We start from the raw sequence: 19,428 nt of genomic DNA on the forward strand, positions 1-19,428 counted from the left end.
GACCATAAGGCTGTAATAATGGATGTAGGAGTTGTACCAAAAAGGCTTAATAAGAGGGTTACACAAGACAAGAAATTGTACAGAAAAACTTAAGTTGATGAATTTGGGACTTACCTTAAATCACAATTCAGTTGTTGGATAAGTGAAGGGAGTAATGTGGATACACTTTGGGCTAAATTTAAAGGAATCATTTGGGAAGGAGAGAAGAGATTTGTACCTGTTAAGAAGGGTAAAATGACTTCAGACCCTGTTAATTATACAAGGGAAATAAGAAAATTAAAAAGAAAATGTAGAATAGTAAACAGGAAAATCAAAGAGGGTAGGGAGAATAGAGAAACTAGAAAACAGCTAATGAGGGAACTGAATAGAGTGAAAAAGGAAGCAAAAGAGAATTAAATGAATGGCATACTTCAAGAGGGTAATGACCACAAAGGGAAATGGAAAAAGCTGTATTCATATATCAGAAATCAAAAAGGAAAAGGAATCCAAATTCCTACAATGGTGGGAGAAGGGGGTGAACACTATTTAACAGATACTGAAAAAGCAAACCTATTTAGTAGGGAATTCAGAGATTCAGTAGATGATTGTCAGGAGTTGGAAACCGAAACAGAAGATAGAGAGGGAGAGACACAGAGGCAAGAAGCTTCTCATTCACAAATGAAGATATTTTCAGAGAAATCCAACTGCTTCAGCAAGGAAAAGCAGCAGGAAGTGATCAAATTACTGGGGAAGTATTAAAGACAATGGGGTGGTACATAGTGCCTTATTTAAAATTTCTCTTTGACTATGTCATAAATAATAGTGTAATACCAAAAGAATGGAAGGAATCTATAATAATACCAATTTATAAAGGAAAGGGTGATAAAAGGAAACCAGAGAACTACAGACCAATCAGCCTGACCAGTATAGTTTGTAAAATACTGGAGAGTTTAATATCAAAGTACATCAGAGGGATATCTGTATATATAAAATAACTTGTCCTGACTGACTGACTGATTCATCATCGCCGAGCCAAAACTATTGGACATAAAGGAATGAAATTTTGTGGATACATTCATATTAAGATGTAGGTGCTCGCTAAGAGAGGATTTTTGGATATTCCATCATTAAGGGGGTGAAAAGGGGGGGTGAAATTTTAAAATGAGTGTACCTATATCTCAAAACTTTAAAAGTGTACAGATGTAAAAATTGGTATTTAGAATCTTCTTTAAAAATAAGGAAACACGTATTTTTTTTGTTTTCAGAAAATTCCAACAGGAGGGGTGAAAAAGGGTGAAAATGGGGAAAAATGGGTTGAATGCATTTAATCAGGATACCGGTACTTATATCTCAGAAACTGAAGATATTACAGACCTGAAAATTGGTACATTTGATCTCTTTAAAAAATAAAGAAACACGTATATTTTTGTTTTTGGAAAATCCAAATAATCGGAGGGTGAAAAGGGGGTGAATTTTTAAAATGAGTGAATCTATATCTCCAAACTTTTAAAGTGTGCAGATGTAAAAATTGGTATTTAGAATCTTCGTTAAAAATAAAGAAATACGTATTTTTTGTTTTCGGAAAATCGCAATAGGGGGAGTAAAAAGGGGTGAAAAAGGGGTTGAATGCCTTTAATGAGGCTACTTATATCTCAGAAACTGAAGATATTATAGACCTGAAAATTGGTGTTTGGGATCTCCTTTAAAAATAAAGAAACACGTATTTTTTTGTTTCTGGAAAATCCAATTAAGGGGGATGAAAAGGTGGTAATATTTTAAAATGTGTGTATCTATATCTCAAAACTGTTAAAGGTTATAGATGTGAAAATTGGTATTTAGAATCTCCTTTAAAAATAAAGAAACACGTATATTTTGTTTTCGGAAAATCCTGATAGGAAGGGTGAAAAAGGTTGAAAAAGGGGTCGAATGCCTTTCATGAGTCTACTTATATTTCAGAACCTAAAGATATTACAGACCTAAAAATTGGTATTTGGGTTCTACTTTAAAAGTAAAGAAACACGTATTTTTTCGTTTTTGGAAAATCCAAATATTGGGGGGGGGGGTGAAAAGGGGGGTGACATTTTTAAAATGAGTGTGTCTACATCTTAAAACTTTAAAATTTACAGATGTAAAAATTGGTAGTTAGAATCTCCTCTAAAAATAAAGGAACACATATTTTTTTGTTTCCTGTAAATCCAAATAGGAGGGGTAAATGGTGAAAATGGGTTGAATGCCTTTAAAAAGGATACATATATCTCAGAAACGAACTGAAAATTTGTATATGGGATCTCCTTTAAAAATAAAGAAACACGTACTTTTTAGTTTTGGAAAATCCAATTAATGGCGGTTAAACAGGAGTGACAAATTGGGGTGAATGTTTTGAAAGACTATATCTACAGAATATCTTGGAAACATAAAATGTTACAGACGTAAAAAGTGGATGTTTGGAATCTCCTGTAAATGTAAAGAAACATAGGTGATTTGTTTTTGGAAACTCCACACAAGGGGAACTCAAAAGGGGTGAAATTTTAAAATGAGAATTTTTACAGTATATCTAAAAAACTTAACATGTTACAGAAGTGAAAAATGGTATTTTTTATCTCTATTAAACATAAAGAAACGTGTATTTTTAGTTTTCGGAAATACCACTTGGGTGGAGGGGGGTAAAAGTGACTGAAAATGGTGTTGAATTATTTTAATTAGGCTAATGATATCTCAAAAATGAAGATGTTACAGACGTGAAATTTGATATTTGCAATCTGCTTTAAAAGTAAAGAAACATATATTCTCAGAAAATACAATGAAGTTTGGAGGGGGGGTGAAAGAATTGAAAAATTAATTGACTTAATCGTATGAGAATACAAACATCTAATAAAAACTAAAGTTGTTACAGACGTGAAAATTCGTATTTGGATCTCCTTTAAAAACAAAGAAAAACGCGTTTTGGGGGGTAAACCATCTTGGAGGGCGGGAGTGTAAAGGAGTTGAATTCCTTTCATGAGGACACCAAAATAAAAAACTGAAGAAGTTAGAGTCGTGATAATTGGTATTTAGAAGATCCTGTACTATTAAAGAAACAAGTATTTTAGCGGGAAAATTCACTTGGGGGGGGGGGAGGGGTAGTAGTTTGAAATGAAGTGATAAAAGTAAATTATTTTTATGGGGATACTTATATCTCAAAACTGAAGGTAATAGACGTGAACATTGGTGTTTGGAATCTCCCTTAAACATAAAGAAACAAGCCTTCTTTTAATTATTTTTTTTGGGGGGGGTTTGGCAGTAAATAAACTTAACGGCGGTGGGGTGTAGAAGGAGGTGAGACCAATTGATTTTACTGTTATTAATGTACTTATAAGGATCCTCCGTTGCTCAGGCGGCAGCACGCCGGTCTCTCACAGTTGGGCTGCATGGTTCAAATCCTGGTCACTCCATGTGACATTCGTGCTGGACAAAAGGGAGGCAGGACAGGTTTTTCTCCGGATACTCCGGTTTTCCCTGTCATCAGCCATTTCAGCAATACATAATAATAATAATAATAATAATAATAATAATAATAATAATAATAATAATAATAATAATAATAATAATAATAATAATGTTCCAGACCGTCGTCAAATGTGCGGACCGCGCTAGAAACGGCTCCTGGACGGGTAATGACTAAGAATGCAGTCCGGCCGCGGGTTCAGTGCCGCCAAGGCACCCAATATGACACCACGCCGGATCTCCTGAAGGATTTTATCCATATTAAAAATGATTATAGGAAAAGATGGCAAAGATTTACGGACCCAACTGACCGGGAGGAATACCTGAGCCTAGCCCGGGAAGTACGAAATTGATTGCTGGAAAGGAAGATTGAAAAATGGGAGGAAACGTGCCGTAAAATAATAGAAAACGAGTCAGATCGCGAATTTCAATTCATTCAAATATAAATTTCAGTATAATACCGTAGCGAAGCACGGGTATCTTGCTAGTGTGATAATAAAAATTGGTTCATGAGGAGCCAGTATGGATTTAGAAAGAAATTTTCTTGTGAGGCACAACTGGTAGGATTTCAGCAGGACATATCAGATCAATTGGATTCAGGAGGTCAGTTAGATTGCATAGCCATAGATCTTTCGAAAGCCTTTGATAGAGTGGAACATGGAATATTATTAAAGATATTGGAGAGAATAGGATTGGACGTAAGGGTTACACGTTGGATAAAAACATTTCTAAATTCAAGGGTTCAGAAAGTCAAAGTTGGAAATAATGTATCGCAGGAAGAGAAAGTTTGGAAGAGAATTGCACAGGGTAGTATAATCGGTCCGTTACTTTTCTTAATATACGCAAATGATTTAGGGAACAATAGTAACATCAAAAATAAAATTGTATGCAGATGACATAATTGTTTATAGGGAAATAAATAACATTGAGGATTGTTCAGAATTACAAAGGGATCTTGAAAGTATCCAACAATGGGTTGAAGAAAATAATATGAAGGTTAATGCAGGCAAATCAATTGTTACAACTTTCACAAACAGGAGCTTTAAAAATGAATTTGAATATACTTTGGATGAGGTAGTTATCCCAAAAGATGGCAAGTGCAAATACTTAGGTGTGAAATTTGAAAGTAATTTGCACTGGAAGGGTCATGTTGACGACATTGTTGGGAAAGCATACAGATCGTCACATGTCATGATGAGGCTATTTAAAGCATGCAACAAAGAATTAAAAGAGAAAAGTTACTTAAGTATGGTTCGTCCATTATTGGAATATGCAAACAGTGTTTGGGATCCTCGCCAAGAATACCTAATAAAAGAAATAGATAGTGTGCAGAGGAAAGCAGCAATATTTGTAACAGGGGATTTCAGGAGAAAGAGTAGTGTATCAGAAATGTTGAAGGAACTTGGGTGGGAAACTTTAAGTAAGAAAAGGGAGAAAACTAGACTTATAGGATTATATAGAGCCTATACAAGAGAAGAAGCATGGGGAGATATCCGTGAGAGGCTTCAGTTGGAAAATAATTATATCGGCAGGACAGACCACAAATATAAAATTAGAAGGAATTTTAGCAGAAGCGATTGGGGTAAATTTTCATTCATTGGGAAGGGTATGAAGGAGTGGAACAGTTTACCAGGGGTAGTGTTTGATCCTTTTCCAAAATCTGTACAGATATTCAAGAAGAGAATAAACAGCAACAGAGAAAATAAATGAAGTGTTAGAGGGCATTCGACCAGTGCAGGTTATTGTAAATAAAAGAAATGTGTGTGAATAAATTAATTCCATCCCCTGGTCTAAGGAGTTTGGACAGCCAAAGTAGCGGACTGCCTGTAGGGGTGAAGTACAGTGGGGACTTCGAGGGCCCTGGGACCGCTACGGTAGCTGTGAAGGCCCTTCAGGAACTCTGAAAAGTGGTGGCAAAAGGGGCTCTGGTTAAGACGCAGCAGATCGTTATGCTACTTAGGTTCCAGAATGGGTAAAAAAAAAAAAAATTAATAAATGCAATGTCAAGTTTAATCTTATACCAGTTGTATAGTATCATTTGAAGTAATTCCACATACTGTATATCAGTTGACTATATTTGTAAGTAGTACAGGAGATATTATAAGTAGAATTTTGTAAACAATATAAATTTATTAAGGATGAGCTGTGTGTTTAATAGAAAAAATTGTTAGCGTGAATTGTATAATATTGTATTATAGGAAAATTTTCTTCTCTTGTTAATTTAATATTTAGTGCTTGACAATAATATATTTTAGTGTACCATTTGCCACCAAAGTAGACACCTCATTTGCAAATAAAGAGATTTTGATTTGATTTGATTTGATTTGATTTGATGTTTCTACTGCTTTATCAATTGACACATTCTGAAACATCACCTTCCAGCTGAAATGTGACAGGTAATAATTTAGTCCATTATAGTCACCATTTAAAAAGTCAAAATAAAAACTATCAGCCGGTAAGGAATTGATAGCTCATTTATAGGTAAAGAAATCTCTAATGCTGCGTGTGTCTATCGAGGGGGACAATACATTCATTACTGGTACTAGATTTTATTTCAATGGAACTGGAGTTACTGAAAACCAAATCAAGAAAGTGATTCAGAAAATTTGGGATATTATTGAACTGATATAAACGGAGATAAGAAAATATGTCTAAAACTAAACTGTACTGCACCGCGTGGTTACCTACTGACACAAGGCCAGAAAATGTTTCTTCATTTACTATCCAATTAAGGTGTGGTCGTTGACGACACGTGTGTCATGACTCCATTTTCACTTAGTGGTGATGACAACACACTTGCGTCAAACTTTGCACCACTTATTAAAGCTCATATTTCCACTCATATTGTACTTATTTCAACAAGCGAATCTCTTGTCTGTGCATTGTTAAGCTGTTGTTAAAGATATGCTCCAAGTGCGCATCAGGTTGATTATTTGTTACTATAATTGTAGCAGTTACAATTCGGCATCATTTTCTGCGATGTCAACAGAGAATAGTGAGGTTACTGGGCCTTCTCATCAGAAGAAACACCACTTTGTAGGCTCCTAAAATCTATCAAAACTGCCTACTGGAACACATTTTCACATTTTGCAGTAAATATGTGGCTAAGGAGAATGGGCGTAGATCACAGAAGTGCAGCGCAGGACTTCATGCTCTACTGTAGAGAGTATGTCCAGGACAGCCAGGCTTGTGTCTCAAGCAATATTTCATTAAATTCCACAAAAGAAAGAAGTAATTGACTCCAAACACTGCTATATATACCAGCGTTTGTTGCAGCGCACTATTAGAGGCTACTGTATTGACTAGCTCCGTTGTACAGTGATTGTTCACACAGCAGTAACACAGATTTTACCTAGCAGAATTTTTCCCAGAAATGTTTAAACACGTGTCTATCTGTTGTAGGAAGGTTATTGAATACCTACAACCGAACAAAACATTATTTTCCCGATTCCACTGTCATGACACGTACGCAGCTTCTAACAGCACTGCAGACGAAAAGCTCATCGGTATTGCCGGTGGCTCACCGTGTGCGTCATGGCTCCCATGCAAAGAAATATTATTGAAATAATTTAAATGATAATCTAAAATGGATAAGGACACAGAAATAAACTCCATTAAGTATAAAAGTCCTCCCGAAGGTATCACCACCTTGACGAAGGCAAAATATATTTGCCGGGTGTTTATTGGAGGCTTGCGTGGTCAAATGATCCTTAGAGCTATGCCGGCAGGAGCATCTGCTCCTGGTAGGGCCACCCAAGCCGGACAGGTCTAAGGTGATGATCCAGACTAAGAGTGATACCCTGATCCTCCAGGTTGGGGGTTGAGCATAGGGTTAACTCCCCTACCTCATAAAAAAAACAATTGTTACGGATATCTTAAGAATGAATAAAGCAGGACTGGAAAACTTGGTGATGAACCGGCGAGAAAAACAGCTAAAGAGAAGGAAATGGAAGGAGGAGGAGAGGAAGACCCAGGCAAAGATGGATTGATGATGTTGAGGATGACCTTAGAAAGTTAGGAGTTAAATGTTGGAAAAGAAAAGCTGAGGTCCGAGATGAATGGAGGCAGGTGATAAAGGAGGCCAAGGACCTACAAGGACTGTAGTGCTGACCAGTAAGTAAGTAAGCAAGCATAAAAGTGTTACAGCACCACAGTAACAGTTACCCATATCCGAGCGGTCACAAATGTGTTGAGGAGGTAGTGGCAATTATAGGAAAGAATTAGTTATTAAAATTATTAGAATTACAGCACTGTGACTACATAGTGTAGCTGCAAACTGACTCACTCTGTCTGTCTGTCTGTCTGTCTGTCTGTCTGTCTGTCTGTCTGTCTGTCTGTCTGTCTGTCATCAAGCCAGAGACTGGTTGGATCCTCAATAAGCACCACCAGAGGTTGTGGTGGTTAAAGGGAAATGGCAAAAACTGACGTCAGTGCCTGAATGATGCATACCCTTTGTACTAGGCAAGATGAAGTACTTATTTGATTACTGTTTGCATGAAGTAGCTGTACCTAATAAATGGAGATTTGCTATAGTAGCCCCAGTGTACAAAGGGTTGATGATGATGATGATATTTGTTGTTTAAAGGGGCCTAACAGCTAGGTCATTGGCCTCTAATGGTAAGAGGTGAATGAAACAAAAATTAAAACTTTGAAATTTATCCACTGACTAGAATCTAAAACAAATGATGATGAAAAAATGATAGTGAAATAAAAACAACCAGTGGATCCAATTCACAAATCCTGAATTACTGGGGGTCCAAAATCCAGGTGGCTGGCCCCTCATAATGATACTAATCACTGGAAGGTAGAACCACAGTGTTCCTCCTGTAGTGATACTAAACACAGGTAATGTAGACTCATGGTGTTTCTCTAATGGTGATACTAATCACAGGAAATGTTGACCTATCATATGTCACACACAATGGCATCACTCACAGGTAGCAGAAACCCATGGTATTTCGCACATAAGGGTACTATTCACAAGCAACACAGACCCATGGTGCTCTGCACATAGTGGGACTAATCCCGTGGTGTCCCTCACTAAGTGGAACTAATCACAGGCAACGTATACTCATGGTGTTGCTCATATAGTGCTACTAATCATAGGCAATGTAGACCCATGGTGTATGACACATGATGGTACCAACCACAGGCAATCAAACCCATGGTATTCATCACATAATGGAACTACTCTCAGGTAACACACACCCATGGTTTTCGCACATAGTGGTACTTACCACGGACATCAGCCAAACCCATGGTTTTTCTCACATAGTGGTAATTATCACAGGCAACCTACACCCATAGTGTTTCTCATAAAGTTGTACTACTCATAGGTAGCGTAATCTATAAGTTTCATTCCGTATTGATATTGTACACAAATCATAGGTAGTGCAGATCTATTCTGAACCCAGGCAAACCGACACATTCCAGCACAGCGTTACGGCACATAGACATTAGTTTGCGCAGCGGAGTGTCCGCTACCCTGCTTCAGTAGAATATACACGATCGTAGACCCTACTAACCACAGAACCGTGGTGTTCCTCACACGAAGGCACTACTCATTGGTAACATAGATCCATGTTGTTCCTCACATGGTGGTACTAACGGCGAGCAACGCCGACCCATGGTGTTCGTCACGTAATGGTACTAAGCACAAGTAGTTTCACGGTTCTAATGTCATCACCCCTTGGACACTTCTTTTAGTCGCCTCTTACAACAGGCAGGGGATACCGTGGGTGTATTCTTTATCTGCGTTATCCACCCACAGGGGGTAGACAGAGAAAAAAAGAAGAAAAAAGAAGGGATTCGTCACTTCAAAAAATGAAGTAATGGATGAAGAAAGGCAAGGGCCACGAAGGGCATGAAAATGAAAGACTCCCTACGCCTCAAATGCTCTAATACCGTTGGGGTCAGAAAAGAACAAGAGCTGACCAAGTGAGGTTGGACAGGATAGATGCAAGTGAGGAGCCTGACACAAGTAAGTGGAAGCAATGCCAGGACTCAGCTAAGGGTCCCATGGTTGCCAACCTATGCTCCCAAGTTGAGAGCCCCTGGGGTACCTTTTAGTTGCCTTTTACGATAGGCAGGAGATACCATGGGTGTATTCTTCATCTGCATCCCCCACCTACAGGGATAGTGTACAAAAGAAAGTGTGATAAACATAAAGGAGATAATTATTATAGGCCAGTCAACTTGACATGTATTGCATGTAAGTTCTGGGTAAGCAGTCTTTCTGATTATATTAGACATGCAAAATTACTGACTGGTTTGATAGAAGGCAGTTTGGGTTTAGGAGATGTTATTTCACTGAGGGCCCAACTTGTAGGATTCCAGCCTGATTTAGTAGATATTTTCAGATTCAGGAGGTCAAATAGACTGTATCGCTCTTCAACTATTCTCAGATATTAGCAATATGGAGATATTTTCCAAGCAGATTAAAGGTTTCTTTAAATCTGTTAGTTTTTCCTACAACTTCTGCTATGCCAAAGTGAAGTATCTTAACAATGAAACTTATCGTAGTGTACAGTACCTGAGAATGACACTGACCAGGCAATACCTTGGTAATCTGCTGTGATTTCAGTTGCTAAAGAGAAAACCTACCACTTTATACGGTACGTGTACCAAATACCATCATTGATGAGTTCTCCTTACACAAAGCACGCCTAGTTCAGTTTACTATATAGCATAAGTATAATTTATAATTCTTTTATATGTTTATAATACAGCAGAGTCATATTAATTTTTAATGTAGATTTACATTCCTTGACAATGGATACATGGAAAGAAAAATGTTAAGATGCTGTTTGTGTTTGCGCCAAACACGTATATCTCCGAGAATATTTAACTTACGATTATGTTTAATGTCTCAGTTGACAGATATAAGAGAAGGCTACCTGCTGAAAAAAAAAATGAAAATCTGAAAACTCTCACGAAATAGTGCTTCAAAGGAAGGCAAAATTTGTGCTAAATATGTGACATCACGCACATACTTAGTTATAAGGTGGCACTGTGTTGACTTGCACGCTCAGTTGGAGGTTAACTGTCATTGTGAATACAACATGATTAACAAATTTAATAATGGAAATGGAAGACTGACATCACGCACATACTTAGTTATAAGATGGCGCTGTGTTGACTTGCGTGCTCTGCTGGAGGTTAGCTATCTTGAATATATCGTGGTCAGTTATATAGAATAATAAATTTAATAATGGGAAAGAAAGAGTTGATTAGGATTTGTCTTTTATTTCTAATACATAAGTCTACAAAACCCTCAGGTCCCTGCAGCCATTACAATAGTGATAGCCTGCCGGCAATTTTTTAAATATTTCCCAAAAAGGCAGGCAGTGCATTGTTCAGAAACAATTTGATCATTCTCTTCTCCTAGAACCACCACTGCTCTTACCACTGCAGCCAACTGATAACAATAAACTAATCTATAAATTCTAGTTTGTGAAGGAATTCAGACTCCTCACCATCCATCCTTTCGCGTTCTCGCTCCACCATTTTGCTCCTCTCCGCCACTCTGACTGCAATCTGTCGCTGGTTCTCCCTAATTATCTCCTTCTCTCTTTTCAGTCTCTCTGTCTGCATCTGTACCTTTGCGTACCATCGTTCCAGATCCTGGAACAGAATAGAATAATTTCATTGCTGTTAAAACAATGCACAGCTGCAACTGACCAAGATTATCACATAGTAAATTATTGAAACTTTTATATACCTAACCCCTTCCCTCAGTGGTGCTATAGCCCTGCAGATTATAACGTGTTGCGTGGTCAGCACGATGAATCCGCTCGTACATGTTTTGACAAACTTAAACTGTTCTCTTCTTCAGTGGCGTAAAATGACCAAATATACTCTCGGACTTGTTACGTTATTATAATCCCAAATTCTTAACTTGACACATTAAAATAATTTTAAACATCCATACTAACTGTTGAAATTCACTTTTCACAATCTTGGTTCCTAATTTGAGGTTTTATTCCACCTAATCATACATATATTTTATACAAATAGGACTGGTTTTGACCGTTTGACTTGGTCAACTTCAGCTATTCATTTACACAAGTTTAACTAAATAATAAAGACACAATCATTAAATAAAATGGGGTTTGTAAATCCTGAGCTAAAAGGATAAATACATTGTAAAACACTTTAATCAACATTAAAATTCTTGAATTTTTGTTTGCTTAACCATTGAAATGCATTGGTTAAATGGTTTAAAAACATTAATAATAATGTTACTTGCTTTATGTCCCACTAACTTCTTTTACGGTTTTCGGAGACGCCAAGGCGCTAGAATTTATTCCCTCAGGAGTTCTTTTACGTGCCAGTAAATCTTCTGACACAAGGCTGATGTATTTGAGCACCTTCAAATACCACCGGACTGAGTCAGGATCGAACCTGCCAAGTTGGGGTCAGAAGGCCTGCATTTCAACCGTCTGAGCCACTGAGGTCGGTCTTTTGAAAAAGCTGCTTGTCAATTAATCGAAAAACAAAATAGGACCTTGACCTTTATTCACATGGACAACACGCAAGCCAAATACAACTATCCTCCTCTTAATCAATCAATTGTTAGCTGGATAGACCAAACTTATGGCATGCAGTATCACTTTAATCTGCTGTTCAAATCAAAACAAATTAAGAATTTAGGATTGTAATGATGTAACAAGTCCAAAAGTATGGCTGGTAATTTTATGCCACTGAAGAAGAGAACAATTTAAGGTTCTCGAAATATGTACAGCTTTTAATAACAACAAAAATTGTTAATAGTATTGACAACGTGGAACAAGGTGTTTAAATAAATGTATGATTAATTTTAAGTCAATATGGACCTAAGATAGTTGACCATGATGCATAAAATAATTAGATTCTCTCAGTCGTTATTCTTGGCTTTCTCGAGTGAAGCAATTATCTTACTGTCAAATAGCTACTCAGTTGTTCTGACATATGCTGAGTGGACCTTGAATCAGCCCTCAGGTCCAGGTAAAAACTCCTGACTACCGAGCTTGATAGTTGCAGTTGCTTAAGTGCGGCCAGTATCCAGTATTCGGGAGATAGTGGGTTCAAACCCCACTGTCGGCAGCCCTGAAGATGGTTTTCCATGGTTTCCCATTTCCACACCTTAATTCAGGCCACGTCCCCTTCCTTCTCAGTCCTAGCCCTTTCCTGTCCCATCATCGCCATAAGAGCTATCTGCGTCGGTGCGACATAAAGATAATAGAAAAAAAAGCTCCTGACTTGGCTGGGACTGGTGAATCTTTTATGTAAATATAATTATGGTTAATTCATATCTCACTCCATACCAATGTTGGGAACTCCTTCTGCTTCTCCCTGGCCTTTTCCCCAATTATCTGCAGTTGGAACTTTTATGGATTTGACCATTTTACGGCCAGACTCTGGTGATGTGTTAAATGTAAATGAAGATGTGTGTTGAAACGAACACAAACACTCAGCCCCTGAGCTACAGGAATTAACCAAGTGTAATGAAAATTCCCAAACTCAGTAACTCAAACCTGTGTCCCTATGCCAAAACACCGTCCATTCAGCTGAGGAGTTGGACAATGTTGAAAGTTACAGGCAGAATGGCTCAGATGGTTGAGGCACTGGCCTTCTGAGCCCAACTTGGCAGGTTTGATCCTGGCTCAGTCTGGTGGTATTTGAAGGTGCTCAAATATGTCATCCTTGTGTCAGAAATTTACTGGCACGTAAAGGAACTCCTGAGGGACTAAATTCTCTGAAAACGGTAAAAGCTGTTAGTGGGACGTAAAGCAAGTAACATTATTATTATAAATGTTTGAACTGCCTTGAAGTTATTAATAATGTATAGTCATGTTTACTGTTTAATCGTATTTCCTCATAAGACCCCCTAATTTCTTTACAAATAGGGTTGATGACTTAGATGTTGGGCCCCTTTAAACGACAAGCATTATGATCTTTAAGAATAAAGAAGAAACAGGACTTGCATAATGGACCCTCATAATCTCATAAAGAAATACAGAAATACCGGTACTCTGTTGTCAGTGAGGAAGTGTTTTGGTTTTGATGTATTTGTGACTGAGCCGTACACAGATAACATGAGGCACTTTCACGCAGACTGGTTGGCAAATCATAGGTAATAAATATCATATTGATCCGTATTGAAGAGCAATATAGTGTAAAACAAAAGCTAAAGGTTTCTACCTACTCAGTACTATTTGTTGTAAGGTTAAAAAAAGTGACATATATTTGTTGAAACTAGTTTCCATCTTACCAGAGACCAACATCAGTCAAAATCAAAGTTAATTCAAGACATGAATATAGATACAATTTTTGAAGTAAGCATGAAATTCAGTGCAAGTCAAGGGAAAGATTTTAAAGGCACTCATCACAATTATGTGTCCTGTGCAAGCTCTCAGCTTTCCTCCAATTTGAAGAATGCACATCACAGGAGACCAGGTGCAACACTAAAATACCAGCACTTGAGGGATCTTCTAGAACTCAGCTCAGCTGAAACAAGTGTAAACAGAATGATGTTGATGGGAAAGTGTTGAGATGTTCATTTGTTTGCAACATGGAAAAAAAGAAAAATGTCTAAGGTGGGGCTGAGGGATGTGAAAAGGTGGGTGATTGCTGTAGGGAAAGAAGAGGGTTTAGAGTAATTCATTTCTTTTTATTGAAAACAGGAATTAATAGATCAAATAAAGGGTTTGTTCTTTCAGATATTTCATTAAGGTTGAAATTGGAATTAAAGAATTGATCCAGGTGGATGAAACAATAGGCTATTCTAGAAGATATTGAGCAGAGAACCCTTATTAACCATTTTTAAGATATTTAGATCTTGACCAATATTCGTGAATTTATGGATTGAGTCCATCATATGTTTTTCCAAGCTGAAAATTATTATATTTACATGAAGTTACATGTTCTAAGTACCTCATGTCGAAGTTTCTACCTGTTTGACCGATATAGGTGGATGGACAGCTACTATATTTAAGCATATAAACACACGATCTATAGAATTTATTATTATTAACTGAGTTTATGTTGTGTAGAATTGATACATTATTATTGTCTGTTTTAAAAGATATTTTTATGTCATGTTTATTGAAAATTTTGGAAATCTTGTGTAGGCCTATCTGTAGATTATTAAAGTGAAAGTGCAAAAAAAAAAAAAAGTTTGTAATTTTCTTCTTCTTTGATGAGATAATGGAAAGTCGATGTGGGACTTTATTTATTATTCCTTCAATGAAATATTCATTATATCCGTTGGCCCTGGCTATGTTTCTGATGGTGTTTAAACTCTTGTATAAGATCTTTTTGACATTGGGATATTGAATGCACAACGAACCATGCTGTAGTATGTAGCACATTCGTGAAGGGGATGTAAAGAGACTTGATGTATGGTGTTTATGGTTTGTGTAGGTTTTCTATAAATTTTGTAGCTAAGGGAGTTATGGTGTCTTGAGATAGTTAAGTCTAAAAAATTGATTTTATATTCAGTTTCTGATTCTAGAGTGAAATTGATGTATGGATCAACTGTGTTTAAGTTTGAAAGGGTGGTGGTGGTGTAAACTAAGTTCTCATCCATTATAACTATAGTAACATCTACGTATCTGACCCAAAATTGAATGTTGTAGAAAATATTATTGTTAAAAATTCTGGTATGTTCTAAATAATCAAGGTGGATTTCAGCTAAGGTTTCTGAGGCCAGTGATCCCATTGATAGACCATTTTATTGGTGTATAGTGTTGATAAAACTAAAATATTGTAATTGTTATTTAAAACAAATTTTAAAATTCAGGAATTTAAAGTTAACTTAAGTTACTGTATTATGTTAAATTCTATTTCACTATATAATGGGACAAACTCCAGATATGGGGATGCTAGGATATATGTTAATGATATGGAATGAATGGATAGAGTGGTCAGGTTTGATTTTTACAAGTTTGATTTTGTCAACTAGTTCTTTAGTGTTTCTAATAGATTTGTTGGCTAGAAAATGGTGATTTCTTTTTAAGAATCTCAGAATGAACTGTGGGTTTTATATAAAGGACTGGGTGTGTAATTAACTTTCGGTCCATTGGGGATACTGGCTTGATGAATTTTTGGAAGTGCTCACTTCAATAATAAATTGTAGTGTAGATATGGTACCTATATTTAGATAGCACCATATCTTGCCCACTATATTTGTGTGTATCTCTGTGTGTGTATCTTTTGTTTGTATCTATTAGAGCATAATAAGATAAAATAGTGCTAATAATAATCTGTCTCAGAATTTAGTTTTGTTGGTAATCTTTGAGTAGTCCTTGCAAATTTCAAACTTGTAATTTCCATTTCTGTTTGTTTATTTATTTTTATTTATCTGTGTCTGAAATCACTACAATATATTTACAAATACTCTATTTACACTTTGTCTCTCCAGTATTCAACTGTCGAGATTGCACATTCATTGGCTTCCACCAAATCCTTCATACGACATGGTTTAGGCAGATTTCTACAGGTGGGAAGGTGTCCATGATCTTGCTTTTCACCACACTCGCACAACCTTTGCAGGTTGGTTTTACAACATGTCACTCCAGATCTTAATCTGTTAAGTGTCTTCCCATATCCATACTGAAGATGACGTCCTGCAGCTGGCTTCTCTTTCACGTCCCATAATCCTACAGGCGACTTCCTTCTCCAGAGCTCCTTTCGCCGAGATTCGGCTGATGATGGGATTGACGTTGTTTGTTTGTAGGAAGCTCTTCCTCGATTTCAATCTTGATGGGTGGGCGTGAAGTCCAAACATTGGATGTCTTGGATCTGTTTCTTGCTTCTTCTTCTCAATCTCTGCTGCAACTTGTCTCCTAACATCTGGAGGTGCTACTCCCATAAGTGGAAAGATCTTATTAACAGGAGTTGGTTGTAAGCAGCCTGTAACAATGCGACCTGTCTCATGGAGGGCAACATCCACTTGATTTGTATGAGTGGAATTCCTCCAGACTGGAGCAGCATACTCTGCAGCAGAGAAACACAGGGCAAGGGCAGATGTACGTCGGACATTAGGCTGTGCTCCCCATGTTGTGTGTGTGAGTTTGTGAATGAGATTATTCCTGCTGCATACCTTCTGTTTGGTATCTATACAGTGCTGTTTATAAGTTAGGGCATGGTCCAGCTTTACCCCTAGATATTTGGGTTGATCACAATGGTTTAATTTGTGTCCTTTCCAGGTCACATTCAACTCCTTTCTTGCTTCCTTGTTGTGCAGATGGAATGCACATACCTGAGTTTTCTCCGGATTGGGTTTCAGGTGGTTCTCATCATAATAGACAGCTAGTTCTTCAAGAGCAGATGTCAGTTTTAATTCTACTTCTTCAAATGTCACTCCTTGAGCAGCAAGAGCTGTGTCATCTGCATAGCTGAAAGCCCTTGTTCTGGTGTTAAGTGGCTGATCGTTGGTATAGATGTTATATAATATTGGAGCCAACACACTTCCTTAGGGAAGGCCATTCTTTTGACATCTCCATCGGCTTTTCTTGTCCTTCAGAGTGACAAAAAACTGTCTGTTCTGGAGCAGGCATTGAATAAACTGTGTTAGTCGATAGTCTCTGGTTGTTGAATACAGCTTCCTTGTCATTCTCTTATGATGCACTGTATCATAAGCAGCCGTGAGATCAATAAAAGGAACTCCTGTTATTTGTTTCCTCTCATATCCATCCTCAATATGCTGGGTTAGATTAAGTATCTGACCAGAACATGACTTCCCCGGTCTGAAACCTGATTGTTCCTTTATAATCTTTCTGTCGATAGAATCAGAAATACGATTCAATATCCTTCCCAGAATTTTGAAAAGATTACAGAGAAGAGATACGGGTCTGAAGTTTTTGAAGTCATTTGGCTCTTTTCCTGGTTTCAGCAAGGCCACAACTTTTGCTTTGCATCAGATCTTTGGAATCAGCATTCTAGTCACACACACATTCATCAGTTGCAAAACCCAGTTGATAGTTATGGGGCCAAAATGTTGTATTTGCTCTGATCTTATGTCATCCAAGCTGGCAGCTTTGTTATTTTTCATACATTTGATGGCAGTTCTCAGTTCTTCTTCCGTAAATGGTGTGCCAAGGTGGTCATTCTCCTCTTCATACCGTTGGACTTTTACTTCTCTGTATCTTCTCGTGGTTTTGCCATTCATCCATAGTTGATGGGCTATTTGATCAGGAGTAACTTTATTCAACTCACAGGGTGAGACTGTAGGATCACCGTTAAGATTCTTAAGTAATTTCCAGGCTTGTCGACTTGAGCGTTTCATATCCAAACTTTCGAGAAGGTTACACCATTTTTCTTTTCTTGATGTTGATAGAGCTTCGAGGAGGTGCTCTCCTGTTTGTATTGTACCCTCTGCGAAGGGGTCAATTTCAAATAGCTGTTCATATTTATCAAGGAGGGATTTTGAGTTCTTATCAAGTCCAGGTATGTACATTGTTCTACAACCCCTAGGGATATGTTTACAGGAAATGGTTTTTACTAATTCTACAAAATCTAGGTAATTTACTGGATCAGGCTTGATTTTTGCTACTTCATCATCCAGATTTTGAGAGAAAGTATTCCACTGAGTTTTTTTGAAGTTGAACTGTCTTTCAAACATAACTTTCTCTGGTTTAACAACTGCCTGTACGGTACATATAAGAGCTCAATGCTGTGTTCTTGGAAATGGTTCTGCAATTTGTTTCTTGGTTTGGTGAGCAATGTGTTCTGTGACAAAAATGTTGTCTGGGTTGTAACCTCGCCTCCATCAACCACTGTTAAAGAAATAGGATAACTTTGGGTCATGTATTAGTTTAAGCCCCATGCATTCGGCCCATTCTTCTAAATTTTGGCCATTTGTGTCAGTCTCTTTGTATCCCCAAGACATACTATGACAATTGAAATCACCGCTGACTAGCTTTGTTGGTTGAGAATGGAAATTGGAAGTTTCTGTAAATTTATATTCTTTATGTGGTGGCTTGTAGATAGATGTGATAGTGCAGGATTTAATTTCAATGGTCAGCATTTCAATGTCATCTACACAGGTCAAGACTGCAGATAAAATGTTGGTGCCCTGTTTAATGAAAACTGCACTCCCATATTGTTCATTAGGTCTTTCCAGGACAAGTTTCATTCTGTTCACCTTTGGTCGGTGATCATTTGACGCTCTATGTGTCTCCTGAACCAGTAGGATATCACAATTATGTTTTGTGCAAATGTCAGATAATAAGGCTTCCTTCTCTGGTGAAATTTGCTCTATATTAATTGAGATTATTACTAAAGCTGGCATTGAAAAATGCCATTTGTAGTTCATAATAACTAATAAGTTAGTGTTTCAGTGATGGAAGAATCAGCCGCTGAGGATTCCTCAACATTGCCCAGGGTACGCCCGATTGTCTTTATAATCTTCGTGAAGGTATTTTCCGTGTACCCCCATTTCTGTTTGTGCTTAGTAGAGACATACAGTACTATAATTAGGATATGTTTGAATGTAGTTTAAATTTATTGTAGTGTACTGTAGTATATGAGTAATATCTATTAGAAATTAGCATGCTTATTCCTCTTAATCAGTTTACCCTCCAAGGTTGGTTTTTCCCTTGGACTCAGCGAGGGATCCCATCTCTACCACTTCAAGGGCAGTGTCCTGGAGCGTGAGACTTTGGGTTGGGGGATACAATTGGGGAGGATGACCAGTACTGCGCCAAGGCGGCCTCACCTGCCATGCTGAACAAGGGCCTTGTGGTGGGGATGGGAAGATTGAAAGAGATAGATAAGGAAGAGGGAAGGAAGCGGCCGTGGCCTTAAGTTAGGTACCATCATGGCATTTGCCTGGAGGAGGAGTGGGAAACCACGGAAAACCACTTCGAGGATGGCTGAGGTGGGAATCAAATCCACCTCTACTCAGTTGACCTCCCAAGGCTGAGTGGATCCCATTCCAGCCTTCATAACACTTTTCAAATTTCGTGGCAGAGCTGGAAATCG

At 37.7% G+C, this 19,428-nt stretch overlaps 1 protein-coding gene across 1 annotated transcript in view; it reads right to left on the reverse strand.

The window, feature by feature from the left end:
- The window catches only part of LOC137500506 (trichohyalin-like), a 196,175-nt gene that overhangs the window by 140,216 nt on the left and 36,531 nt on the right, over positions 1-19,428 (reverse strand). Inside the window, exons 4-5 of the mRNA XM_068227425.1 lie at positions 16,706-16,870; positions 10,938-11,085 (exon numbers count right to left, since the gene is read on the reverse strand). Coding sequence (XP_068083526.1) covers positions 10,938-11,085; positions 16,706-16,870 — 313 coding nt within the window. The remainder of the gene's footprint in view (positions 1-10,937; positions 11,086-16,705; positions 16,871-19,428) is intronic.

The sequence above is a fragment of the Anabrus simplex genome, chromosome 4 (genome assembly GCF_040414725.1).
Source record: "Anabrus simplex isolate iqAnaSimp1 chromosome 4, ASM4041472v1, whole genome shotgun sequence".
Taxonomy (NCBI): domain Eukaryota; kingdom Metazoa; phylum Arthropoda; class Insecta; order Orthoptera; family Tettigoniidae; genus Anabrus; species Anabrus simplex.